General features: G+C 40.7%; 1 protein-coding gene and 1 long non-coding RNA gene across 2 annotated transcripts in view; both read right to left on the bottom strand.

Annotated features, from left to right (window-relative positions):
* Positions 1-5027: 5027 nt before the first annotated feature.
* Positions 5028-13471, bottom strand: part of KCNK1 (potassium two pore domain channel subfamily K member 1) — a 34421-nt gene continuing 25977 nt past the window's right edge. The window contains exons 2-3 of the mRNA XM_065057780.1: positions 10816-11211; positions 5028-7945 (exon numbers count right to left, since the gene is read on the bottom strand). Of these exons, the coding sequence (XP_064913852.1) occupies positions 7686-7945; positions 10816-11211 (656 nt within the window). The 3' untranslated portion in view covers positions 5028-7685. The remainder of the gene's footprint in view (positions 7946-10815; positions 11212-13471) is intronic.
* LOC135579085 (uncharacterized) lies at positions 8151-10809 on the bottom strand. The gene is made up of 2 exons (XR_010471499.1): positions 10378-10809; positions 8151-10313 (listed from the first exon to the last, which is right to left on the bottom strand). It is a non-coding gene; the product is annotated as an uncharacterized LOC135579085 (long non-coding RNA).

The following is a 13471-nucleotide window of genomic DNA, read 5'->3' as shown; positions in this document are numbered from 1 at the left end:
AGCACCTTGTTGATGCACGAGGTGCTGCCAGGAGGGCAAGAGGATCAATGAGTTACCCCTATTGCCTAAAATTAGTGCTAAGAGATTGCCTGAAGTAAATGTGTACTTCTTGCTTCCAGCAGGTCAGCTCATGTTTCCCTGAGCTCTGACAACCTCTTGCATCCTGAGGGTCAATAGAAGACACAAATGGCTCCTGCCCAGCAGAGGCCTCTCATAGGGTGCAGCAGATTGCATGTAAAAATGTCTCTGTTTCGGGCTCTTTGGACTGTCCGGGGCAGAGAGGACTTGGTGCTGGCACAGCTTGTCTACTGTCCCCATGCATCTCCCCCATGGTTAGCAGGGGTAAGGACACATACCTCCTGTGCTGCAACCCTGGCTGCAGCACCAGCTGTGCCCCATGGGGTCTGTGTGAGGGGGGATGAAGGGAAACCTGGGGTCCCAGGGAGACGGAAAGCAGAGTGGTGGGGGCATGGTGGCTAATGCCACCTCCCCTTTCTGCTCCATGGCCACAGCTCAGCCCATCTGCAGAGGTACCACCCTGGGTGCTCGCAGAGGCTTGGCATGTTGGTTTCAGTGCCTGTGTGGAAAAAAGCATGTTGAAAAACTGAAACAGTAGTGAGTTGAGCTTTTGACAAGATGCTTGTGTTCAGTGCCCAGAGCCAGACTGCTTTAGCTATGCAAGAGGACACTGAAGGATGCTCATCTTCTCAGGACAAGCTGATAGCTAATGGATTGTGGTCTGTCACCTAGCACACAAAAAACATAACAAAACCCTACATAAATGCTGCTTTTGGAACAATTCATTAGAATTTGTGCAGCCAGACAAAGGAAACAGGAAATTTTTAACAAAGAAGGTAATTAGCCTCTGGGACAGGGGATGAGAGCTGGAACAGAGTCTTAGTTGGACGTGGAAATCTGATCTGTCCTAATACAGCTACTGCTGACGTGTCTTGGGTCCTTTAAGAGTTCAGGGAAGAGCATCACAAGGGTCATTTCTACCTTTAAAAGACAGAAATGCATCTTTTCTCTCAACACCTTCTGATTTTTACAGATTCACTAGCTCCCACTTCTCTGTGTTTCTTTGCAGAACGCTTCAAAGCCCCCCACAACTCAGTGTGGAAGATTAATAGTTAAGTATCTTAAAAAAGCAACACCCCCTTCTCCTCCTTTGATAATCCTAATTTCAAACTGTTTCACTTCTTTCTTCACCCTGCAGCAGGCACAGGTCCTTCCCCAGGGGCTGCACCAGGCTGCTTGTCCCCATCCCCTTCAAGTCCCACCGTGTCCCCTCCTTTACTGTCCATCCTTGCTACTTACCTTTTGCCTCAAAGCAGCTGCGGTGACTCTTCTGCTCTCCCCTCGCTGCTCCCCTGGGATGTCCCATCTCCTCAAGGCTGGGGATGTTGCTTGCAAGCCTTCCTGGGGCAGACACTGACTGTACCCCTGCTCTGCATGGGCCTGGACAGCTGGGGGCTGGTTTAGTGGTACGAGGTCAAGCTCCCTGGGAGGTGGGGTATGAAACAAGGTCATCATCTTCTTTTGTATTGACCTTCTCTTTCCTCTGAACGTGCAGCAGGAATTTGAGTTAAATGGAGCATGGATTTTAATCTTTGCATAATCAATTTCAAACAAGGCCTTATTACCCAATGCAAATAGGATTAATCTGAAAAGGCAGCTAACTAAACATTTGGGGGACTTAATCCCAAAGGTGATATTGTACTTTAGTACTGGACATCAATATTTTTTGCGCCTCTGTTCTTTCTGAACACAGTTCAGAATCACAGTTGCCAATCACTAAACAACTTTAACAGATCTTTTGCTCATAATCAGGAAACCAGCCCAGAAATGCAAAATTCGGATTTGCTAATTCTCATTTAGACTGATATTACAGTTTGCTGCTTTCTGTTTATGCAAACACGCTAATTAATTTTTGCCCATGCATGGCTGAAACAGAAGTTTTACAGTTGTAGAATAATGTGGGATTGCAGGACAGAATAAAATTAGAGTCTAAATAACGCCCAGAAGCACAGCAACAATGCACTTAAAAAGCAAAATAAAATAATTTAATTCTTTTAGATGAGCTATTAGTTTTTATGGTTATTAAATTACTAGCAGCATGAACTTTGGCTGCTGTACAGAGAGCACAGCTGGGTGAATTGTAGAGCTTTTAAATGCCAGAGGTTGGAGCAGGTTTTAGATATAAAGTGGTGCAGCTGGTGGTGGCTGCAGCTGGAGTTAATGTACACTCATGGGCAGGGATGGGGCTTTCTCAGTGACCAGCTGTCCCCTCACCTGTTCCCACCCCCATTCCTCCTGAGGGCAGATGGTACATGAGTCCCTTCTGCCCTCTTCATCTCACTTTGCCGCCTGCGGAAGCAGCCCAGCAAAGTACTGGTGAGCGCTTAGGGATGGTCAATCGCATTCTTAAACGGGAAAGATAAATTCAGAAGGTTGAGTGGGTTGACCAGTCCCAAAAATGAGGCATAGAGGAATTGAGTCCCAGTTCTATGTGCTACTCTGGATACTTGCACATATATACTACATGCTCAAGATGACATGACCTCTGGGATCAGCACAAAATGGGTTTGGAGAGTTTTGAGCCTCTCAGGTGAGTGGGTTTCTCACTTTTTAAGGTAAAGGTTTCACTCTTCTCTTTTCAGACAGCCTGAGCCACATTAGCCCCTGAAGAGTTTCGGCAGTGATGCAGATTTACACTCCTGTCCATGTGTCTGAACACTTAGTGACTTTAATACAGAAAAAGTTGTTAGGATAACAAGTGCAACTTGCTTCAGGAAGCAGAGGGACCATCTACACTGGGGAAATGCCAAACTGTTTTCCTGATTCATGGTGCATGTACAGTGCAACTAAAGTAACACAGAGCCACAGACTACAGACAAATTGTGAAAAAACATAATCCCATTATCTTCCTTTCAGGTGATTTTTGGCAATGATGTCCTTCTTCCTTCCCATGGAAGCATTTTCCTCTTACTCCTAGTAAAAGGCAATAAAGCCTGGTGAAAACTATGTGGTCACTTAGCAATCTGCCAGGATGATTTTGTCCTGACATTGGCTGTCAGCCCGTGCACCTGCTCCCAGCCACACTGTCCCTCCTCATTACCTCAATGCGTCATTTGGCCCCAACTGCCACACGTGAGATCATCTTGTTGTCAGCTAAGGCAATGGCTCTGACAAACCGGTATCATCACCAGCAAAATAACTGCATCACAGCACTCACCATCGGTGGCAACACAATGACCTTTGAAGATAATTGGGACAAGAAATCCATGGTAAAAAGCAAGTAGAATGGTAATTTAGGAAGTGATGAGTCTAACACTGTAAGCATTAAAAATGATACACATCAAGTGCCTAATACGCATTAGCAAGCATGTGAATTTGCAGAACTAATCATAGTGATTTCAAAAATTACTGTTTCTGTTTGAAGTAAGCAACATGGACACTTTTTTAGCTATGTAGTAGCTTCTTGATACCTATTATGACAATGATGGTTACTAGTGTAACTCTCTGCAGAGAATAGGAACCAGTTCATTTGTACTTGTGCACACCTGGAGTAACACTACATCCAGCCATACTAACTGTCTTGCTTCAGTAAAAAGCAGAATCAAGAAGAATGAATAATAATGGAACAGAATTAGGGCAGTAATATTTTTAGCAACTTATGGTTCATCTCAGTACATTTCTGACTAGTATTTACAATGCAAATGGTAATGTGGAGTTGCAAGACATAGCATCAGCAAAGAGGTTCTGTGTATGCTCCTGTCACCCAGAGGGCAGCAATGGCCAAATAGCCACGTGTAAAAGGCCTGCTCTGCTTTTCTTCCCTTTCTCATGAGACCATCCTATGCAGTCACAGTGTTAGTGCTACCACACCTGGTTACTACAAAGCACTTAACTTGAAACTGCTCTGTGGGAAAGCCAGAGGTAATCTGCATTTGATCCTACATGGGACAGTCCCTTACAAACCAAAACAGCACGCACAGCAGGGTAGCAGGTCTTCTACACAGCACACCTACAGTGTCTTTCCATACCTCCTAGATACAATCGTAGATCCAGAGCTGCAAATTGGTGGGAGCTAGGAGAATATTCTGGGCAACTGTTGCTACATTCTTCTTGTCTCCTTACACAAGTTCACCTAGGTCTGCTCTTGGCCATTGCCAAAGACAAAATACTGGGCTAAACAAACATTAAATGTAACAAAGAACTTCTGCCCTTGTGCAATTACTCTGACAGAAACACCCAACTAGGTAACTTTTGTAGTGCTGACCATAAAGCTGCAAAGCACCCAGATCTCTGAAGCTACCTACTCACAAAATTACCCATTTCAACCTTCAGCAAGTCTTGTGTTGACCCACACTAGGTGCAACTGGTGAACCTTCGGAAGAAACTCTTAGGGAAGAGGACATATTGTTGAAGAGACAAACATGACTGTTGCTCAGCTCCAAGATCAAAATTCATGTGGGTTCTTCCATTTTCTTCCCCCAACACACTCAATGGCCTGCCAATTCTTTCTCTTGAAATAAAAATAAAACACATTTATATTTAACAACTGAAAGACAAACAGAAGGTGGCATATGTCAGCTGCAGCGTGGGAACAAAGCTATTAATGGGATGTATGCCTGGATCAGTTGAATCCAGGAGAGTGAGGACAGGACCCAGGCACTTCTCTTCTGCATACAAGTCATTTACTCACATTTTTAACTCCCTTTTGCAGTTTTTGTTTCAGCACCATTGCTTTATGCCCTCCATTTGGCTTTACATGCACCAGCTTCACAGTTTGCCTCTGTGAAAGATATGCACTTTATACTAAGGCTCATGCACGATAGAATTCTTCCTTCTGATCTAGATTCCAGATTTAACTAGTCTGATCTTGTGTGTTAGCTTCACATGAAGATGTAAAAGCTGTAGGAAATGAAAGCAGTTGTTTTCATCTGTGCTACTAATATCCTGCAATGACATTTTTTCAAGCTTCCTCAAATGTTGGAGTAGTTAGGTTATAAAGACAAGATAAATGTTATGCCACTCTTTTTTATTTGCTATAATCAGTCAGCATCTGAAACAAAGCCAAACACACTTTGGAATTCTTCTTTTCTATTGGAATAATCAACACAATACTAAGCTACAATTAATATCAAGGTCAGGTAACCCTCTGGTATTAATGGTCCCTTCCTTGAGCTGAGGAAGGCTAAGTAAAGGATGCACAATCTTGACAAACGCAGACAGAATTTTTGCACAGTATGTGCAAGCACACACACCACTAAAGAAAATACTCCCCACTTCATAGTGCAAGCAGGCAAAAGCCAGACTTTTTATTTAAGTTTAAAATAACAAATACTCACCTACATCACAGTATACTGTTTAGTTTATCACTTCTGCTTTGAAATCTGTGCTTTCTTTTCATGTGTCTACATTTTGCAATTGTGGACACACTGCAAAATTAGCTTTGTATATTATTTAACATCCGTGCATATCCTTTAGAGCTTAATGTTACAGTGAAATTAAAAGTACTTTTGAACTTTAAGGTACTGAAAACAATAAAATTCCACTAAAAAAAAAAAGTATAAATGTTTCTTGTTGTACAGCACTCTTAATTTTAGGTCAGTGTCATTTAAATGTTACAGTTTTGAATTATTCACTGTATAAAGAGAAGCCTAGGGAAAAAAAAAAATCTAAAATGCCATTCTTAAGTCTGCTAAATTCTGATGATTTATGATATATGTACAGTATATAAATATTTTCATGTATATATGTACATATATATTGGTTAACATTCATTATAAGTAGAACTGTATTAACTTAGGCAGTATAAAAATAGCCACTTCTCTGGGAACATGCAAACACAGTATGCTCTCACCTAATCTATAAAACCCAAAACAACCAAAATCTTTCACTCTGTTTTTCTATAAATATAAATTTTAATTGAAGCCTTTCAGCTGATTTAACCATAAAGTAACTTTTTTTCCAGTAAAGATATAAAATCTGTTTGATGCTAGCTATAATTAAGCTCAAACACAGTATATTTTGGGTTATTTACTTTCAAGTATTTTTTCCACGTGCGCTAAATCTAGACACACCGCGTTTTCTTTTACAGTAAAATAGTATTCAGCTCTAAACTCTAAAAGCCAAATTACAGGCAATCTGGCATGCTTGCACTGCAGGGAAAAGGCTCTCCTCTACACTGTTCCTATGTGGGAGGTTGTCCTAATATGGCTATTTGTGCTCCAGATCTTTTGTTCACTGCAAAGCATTGTCAAGATTCCCATATCATGGATTCTTAAGGCCAGAAGAGAGAGTACTACAAGCACTTAAGTCTCATCTCCTGCCCACCAAAATTCACTCTGAGGTCCCTGCGTTCAGCACAGTGACTGGTAGCTGGACTAAAACACCTCTCCTGTTACAGCCAAAGAGGTTCCAGCTTCAGAAGTTGAACAAGATCTTCACTTTAGTGACTTTTCCCAAGGGGAAAAAATTCCGGTTCCATCTGAACCAAATGTGACGTTTTTCCTTTTTCCTTGCCACATGAAAAACTGAAAAATTGTTTTGCCCTGAAACGTTCCCTTCTCCTCCAAAGTGCTCTGAGTACTAGTTAGAAAAGCAAAAGACAAAGGGGCTGCGTTCAAAGGTGCCACTGTTTCTGTTCCTCCACTCACCTACCAGCTCAGCAGAGAGCACACACTGGGTTAGACTGTGGAGGAAACAGCACCAAGTCCTTCTGACAAACAGATTTCAACCACCTACTAGGAGAATGCCATAAGAACTCTGTCAATCATGGCCTATGCTGAATTTCAGTTCTCTTTTTCATTCTGTTCCACACAGCTAAAAATCCACTCCTACCCATTTCAGTGGACCAGAATGCAGCTGTCTCCCTTCCATAAGCCCCATCTCACCCAGCACTTAAAACTGGTCTCGCTACTTCTCAGACTTTACAAAAGTATTTCCTAAACAAAACAAGACACCAAAAACACAGCATGGAAGACTCAAGGCACACTCTCTTCAGGACAGCATTTTCCTTGTGATGGGGAGGATCTCTTAAGGAAGTGGTTAATTTGAATGTAAATGGTGTGGGCAAAAGAGGGACTGGAGCCTTGTTTTTTCATTCCTAGATTTAATATTTACACCTGCAAGTTACTGGGTAACAGAGGGATGATCTAGATACTCCCCACCCCAGCAGATCTATAGATATTGCTCTAGAAATGTTTTTTGGACTCAGATACTCGGTGCGTTTGGATTAAATCTTTGACTACACTTCTGACAATCAAAAGTGCACATCCCAAGATTTGCCATGCCACCCAGTTGAAAGATGGGACATCCAACCAAATGAGTTGGATGTCACTGAAGGCCTACTCTCCTAAAGATGTTGGATGAAGTTGTTTGTACAAGCCTTTCTCTCTGGCACCTCTGAAAGCAGTACACCTAACTCCTTCTCCCTCAAGCAGAATGGCATAATGTTCCCAGCCACATCCTACATTTTTCCCCTATTCCCAGGGTGGCTCCCACATTTTTCCCAGAAGTCTTTTCTATGTCAGAAGTGATGAATCCTTGTTAAAGTAGCACAGTCTTCCAGCTTTTATATTTTCAGAAAATAAAAAAAAAAAAAAAAAAAGAGGCATTCTATTTCTTATGGTAAGTAGCATAAATGCACCAAAACAATGGTATGGAATACCCCTGTATTAATTATTTAGAGAGCTGTCATTGGAAGTTGGGGACTGGGAAGTCACAAAAGGCTCATTTGCCTTCTGATCGTCCTTCATAGAGGCTGCTTGGTCTGAGATGGAAGAGAAGGAGAGCTGGTCATGTTCCATTATATGCACTTGGTCCTCTTCCTTGTCCTTCTTCACGTAAAACAACTTCCTAAACTTTTTGAGTTCATGAAGTTCACAGAAAGTCTCGAGAACCACCAACATTGCGATAAGGCCCAGCAAGAGATAACCTGGGTACAAAACCAAACAAAACAGTGTTTCAATTATTACAAATTAAGTAGGGCTGAAACAGTTTTAACCCTGTAACTTTTCCACCCTGTTATCTCTGTTAATTTTCTGCATGACCCAGTTCCAGAGCTCTGTAACCCACTTTGGACCATCAAATCCTTTTTGTCCTTTTTTATTCTGCAATCAACAAGACCCTGCACAATCAAATAAAGTAATGCTAGTGGCTTTAATTCTGTTACAATTGTACAAGAGAAAAATATGTAAAGGCATTACACAAAACAGAATACTACAATTTACCACATGCATGCTCCCCTACTTAAAACCTTTGTAAGTGCTCTTCAAAGTATTTTTTCCTTTAATATTCCAACATGTTATAACATAAGTAAAAATATGGCAGCTAGTTATAGTTGTTGTTTGTACCAGTTTAGCAGTACAAATCACTTATAATTCATGAAAACTTTTGAATTACTTTAATATTATGAAATATATCCAACACCCTGAAATGAGTGGAAAAACAAAGCAACTAGAAACGTGTACAAAACCAATAAAATGAGAAGTTACTGTAAAATCACTGCTGATATTTTAAAAAACATGACAAAGTTGCTCTATCTGGTGACACTTTGCAGATTATTTGCCATGTTTTACCAACATAAGTTATACAAACATGGAAGTGTTACTGAAATGATATTACTGATGACTTTGGTGGTACACTGACCCTGATTTTTAAAGGGAATAGTCAGCGCTCATATACTGAGACTTTTGAAAATGAAGCTTCATATGGTTAGCAGCCCACTGTGCTGGGGTTTTGTTTGTTGTTTGTTTGCTTTTTTTCCCTCTCCAAATACATGCATCTAGAATTTGAGGGAAGGTGTTAAAATGAGCATTTCTTAATCTCCATGTTTCACTACACCCCGGCCACTGATCATTACAGTTTAATAAGGAGCATGACTATTTGAATATTTCATCATTTCAATGAGGAAATCAAGGAGAAGCTAAGTGTGTAATTATTAGTACAAAATGCTCATCCAAAGGCTGAACATTACATGTGCTGAAAGATCAACACAGATTAAGTATTATAACATACATACGGTCACTATTCTGTTACCTAAAGGCATAAATATTTCCCCTATAGTTACAGATTATTCACTGGCAATAATTTATTTTTCCTTCCAGGAGCACCATTAAATCAATACCGCAATACCAGCTACAGATCTAAATCAGCGCTACAGCTAAAATTCATTATTTTCTTTTAAGCTTTATCTCATGACACCAAATTTGAGTTACGTATCAACACAAGGAAGAAATGACAAAGCTATGCCAATTAAAAGGCATTTATAAATCTGTACTGAGAATTTTGTAATTATCTCTGAAATTCAGTCCAACTGATCATCATTTGGTTTAGAACAAGACTTGTGTTCTCCTAAAAATTCTTGAAAAGCATGTAGCACTCATTAAACATTTTCTTATGTAGAACTCCAAAACTTTTCTAGAAGAAAATTAGGTTCAGCAAAAGAAAACATTCTACACATCTTGTTTGGCTCTTTGAATTGTTCACATGAAAGGAAAAGAATAATTTAAAAGTTAGGACCATAAAAAGTGTTGAAATTAAACATAAGGTTACAACACTGCCTAAAAGCTACTTTTTCATTTTAGTATTTCCTGTAATTTATTTCCCAAGTGCTGTAAGGTTTCAAAAAGGATAATCTGAGCCATAATGTTTTCTTCTGATTTTGAGGTTTGAGAATGGCTAGAAGTTTTACAAGGCCTTCACAAGCCATGACTTTTTCCATTCACTTCATCATTTGGCATCCTCCGATCAACTCTGCAGATCAGCAGGGTAATAATTAAAAGCTACTACTGGCAAGATAAACACAATGGGTAGAGGGGGAAATCTCCTGCAATGACAACAGGCCTGGCAGGAGAAACAAATAAAATGTTCTGTTGGCTGCTTCGAGGAATGAAAATTCAAGGCCCAATCGTTCTTCAGGTAAAACACAAATGCAAGTTAATGGACACTTCACCTACATTACAATTGCTGGATCATGCACAGGAGCACAGACAAATGTGTATCAGCCTAAGAAATGGGCCTGAGAGGAAAGGTTTGGTTTGGCCATTCAGATCTTCTAACCAGTGCGTCTGATGACCCAGGACTGTACAGACTGAAGCTGTATCAGAAACTGGGATACTTCAAAACACTCTCACTGGAGAATACTGCCCTCAGTATACATTCACACAGAGTGCCAACACAAAGATAATTTTCTTAGCTCTACTTTGATCGAATCACTGATCACTGTGCCTCTCTTCTGTGTTAAACATAACAGAACTATTTTAAATTTAACATTCATGGTCTTGCTTTGCCATCATCTCAATCTACTTGTCTCTCTTTGACAGCTGGTATGTACCAGTGCCAGCTTCAACTACCTTCTGTTACAACTGGGGTCAGAAACTTTGCTGTTTTGCCCCATTTCCCATTGCTCCTCGATTCCTCTCTGTACACCTGTCATCTCACCTTCGAAGATGACCTTACGTTACAGGGATCATCCCCTTGGCTCTGTGATGCACTGAAATCTTAGCCTAACATGCTCTTAACCATTTTCATAACAGTAATGTGAGCATTTTTTTCTACTGTTAATAAGACAGTACGTAGCTATGGTTTGGCACAATGGAATTTTGGTTTTAGCTGCTTCTCTCTTAACTAAGTAGACTGATCTTATTTAAATGTTTTCTCTTTGCACAGCTACCTACAATGCCAAGTTTTCTAGCTGACAGCTCAGAGAACAATCAGCATCCACAGAATGGAGAGGGAAAGTCTGATTATTTTTTTTTTAATATACAAAATGCCTTTTACTTGGCTGGTTAGTTTGACACTTACATGTAATTCCAATTTTATACAGCTCTCGGAATTTTTGATTGTAGCCTTCTCCTGGCACATAGTCTCCGAGGCCGATGGTGCTCAGGGAAATAAAACAAAAGTAAAAAGATTCCAAAAAATTCCAGTCATCTTCCAGAACAGAAAATATTGCTGCAGGGATTAAGAAGAAGCACGAGACTGTGATGAACCCAAGAAGCATAGCGTGGATAATTGCAACAATCTGCTTGGAGAAGCCCCAGCGAATGTGGAAATACAGTACAGGCCTCCTGGTGACATATACAATGATGCGCTGTACCACTGCTGTCAGGAAAAGCAGCGTAAAGGGGATCCCAATGACTGAGTAGATGATGCAGAAGGCCTTTCCTCCATCAGATAAAGGCACTGTGTGTCCATAACCTGGAACAAAGCAGAGGAGACAAGTTGAGCTAAAGCTGGGAGCTCATGTAGCAATTTGATTTTGGCTGTATTGTGTAAGGAAAATACTGCTTCATTATTGCTAATTCCGAATTCTGTTCTTGACAAGTGCTGCCTAAAGGTCTGTTTTAAGCAGGCAAACAAAGCCTAAGTACTATCAATAAGCAATATTTCAAAATCATGAGCATAATTGTATAAACGCTTACTTCGGAGAAGGAAGTGGGAACTTAGGCCAGGAAATCTGTGTTTTATTCTGGGTTTTCCTGCAAACCTTTTTGTTTAATTCTACAGAGTGATATAACTTCTTTCACTCACCTTGTCAAATGGAATAATCCATACTTCAGAAAAATATTCCTAGATTTACTTCATAGTAAAGTACCAAGACCTTTTGTGAAAAGCATTTAAATTATACAGAAGTATTCTAATCAGCATTCCACACTATATACTTCTGTGCCTCTGGAAGGTGTTTAGTTGATAATCAAAAGAAAACCAAAAGTAGAACAAACATTTTCACATCAAATCCTGGGATCTAACCACTGTGGCTGGATTTTTGCCTGGTCATTTACACACTGGAAGTATCAATACTGATCTGCTCAGAGTGCAGGAATGTATTCACTGTTGTTCAGGCTGATCATGGCAAGCAATCTCAATTCCACAAACGTGTGCAGTTCCACTTGTACCCAGCGCAAGCAACTACGCTGCCAAAGCATACTCTGCCAGACAGCCTGGTTGTAAATGTAAATCATAGGCACAGAAAAGAACAGTAAATCCAGCATAAACCTGGAAGGCTTTCTTCTGTTTGCCAACTATAAAAAAAAGGAGTATTTTGTTTTCATTGCAGTAAGGAAGAGGAAATATCTTGAAATCTCTTTTGGGTAGTCTTTACACCAATATCAAACCAAGCAAGAGCAGACAGGCCCCAGTAATTCTGCAGCCCCACATATGCCAGCTCATTCGGGTTACGTTAGTGCTGTACAACAAGGCACTTTCCAGAGGTACTGCAACCCTGAGGACCCCTGGCAGAAACCAGTGCATACAGTGTCATGCTGCTTCTGATCCCTGAACTGGGCTCACTCTGCACTCGCCCAGTCTGCCCAGCGCAGCACTGGACTGGCCAGACATGCCCCGAGGGGTTCTAGGAATCCCATACCTGCTTCCCCGTGAAACCAGCTGCTCTGCAAGCCCTTCTGGGTTTTATATGAACACAAGGTATTTCCCCTCTACATTAATGAATTTAACAGTAGAAGCACCAGCGGAGTAAGAAAAGGAAATGTTCATTTTATTTAAAATGCATAGAGACACTTCCAGAAAACAAAAGATGGGCAAAATGTCTTATCATTACAACAAAGTCGTAGAGAAGAAATTCATTAGATGTAGTTTCTCTGTGTTAGCTCACTTGACAGGAAACTTCAGTTGTATTTGAATTTTAATGACATTATGAATAATTTACCCAATCTCAGTCTTTTGAACCTCAGAAAATCATATTAATTAATGCCTTCTTTCCTTGCTCACCTTCTGTTTGCTTTATCTGTTTTGAGATAAGAGAACCAGAACTGCACAGAGCACACCAGACACAGCTGAATCACACTCATGAAGCTGCAGGGAAGGTTTCCCACTTCGTGTTCTACTCCATCCCTAATCATGCTGGACATTTGATTGGCATTTGTGACTACCACTGAGCTGACACTTTCTTGGCCCTGTCTATCAGAACCCCAGGATCTTGCCCCTCAGAGGTACCTGGGATTGACCAGTGCAGATACCATCACTTCATATGTGAAACTATGGCTGGTTTTGCTGCGTGCGGCACTTAACGTGTTATCCACACTCATTTTCGAGTGCCATCTTATTGCCCAGTTGCCCTGCAGCTCTTCCATCACCCTTACTGACTTAAATAATTTTGTGTCTTTAGTAAGTTTTGTTTCCTCCCCCTTGCAGGTCATTTATGAATATGTTCAACAGCACAAGCCCAAACACAAGCCTCCAAGGAACAACCTTTGTGACACTCCCCTACTTCAAGAACTAACCATTTTCTCCTTCTCTGTTTTCTGTCTTTTCCCTATCTCACATCCAGCCCCAGTTGGTTAGTTTTCCTGAAAGCTTTTCAGGACAGCCAATCAACTGTAAATTTGGAAGAAAAGAAAGATGTGTGCTTTGAGCAGATCATGTGATATCAAAAACTGATCCATGTGACAAAAAACACAAAAAAGGCAACTGCAATGCTCCACCACATCATGGCGTCTTC

Source organism: Columba livia, chromosome 3, assembly GCF_036013475.1.
Source record: "Columba livia isolate bColLiv1 breed racing homer chromosome 3, bColLiv1.pat.W.v2, whole genome shotgun sequence".
Lineage (NCBI taxonomy): Eukaryota > Metazoa > Chordata > Aves > Columbiformes > Columbidae > Columba > Columba livia.
The sequence above is the reverse complement of the archived record's forward strand: the minus strand, read 5'-3'. Positions and strand labels throughout refer to the sequence as shown.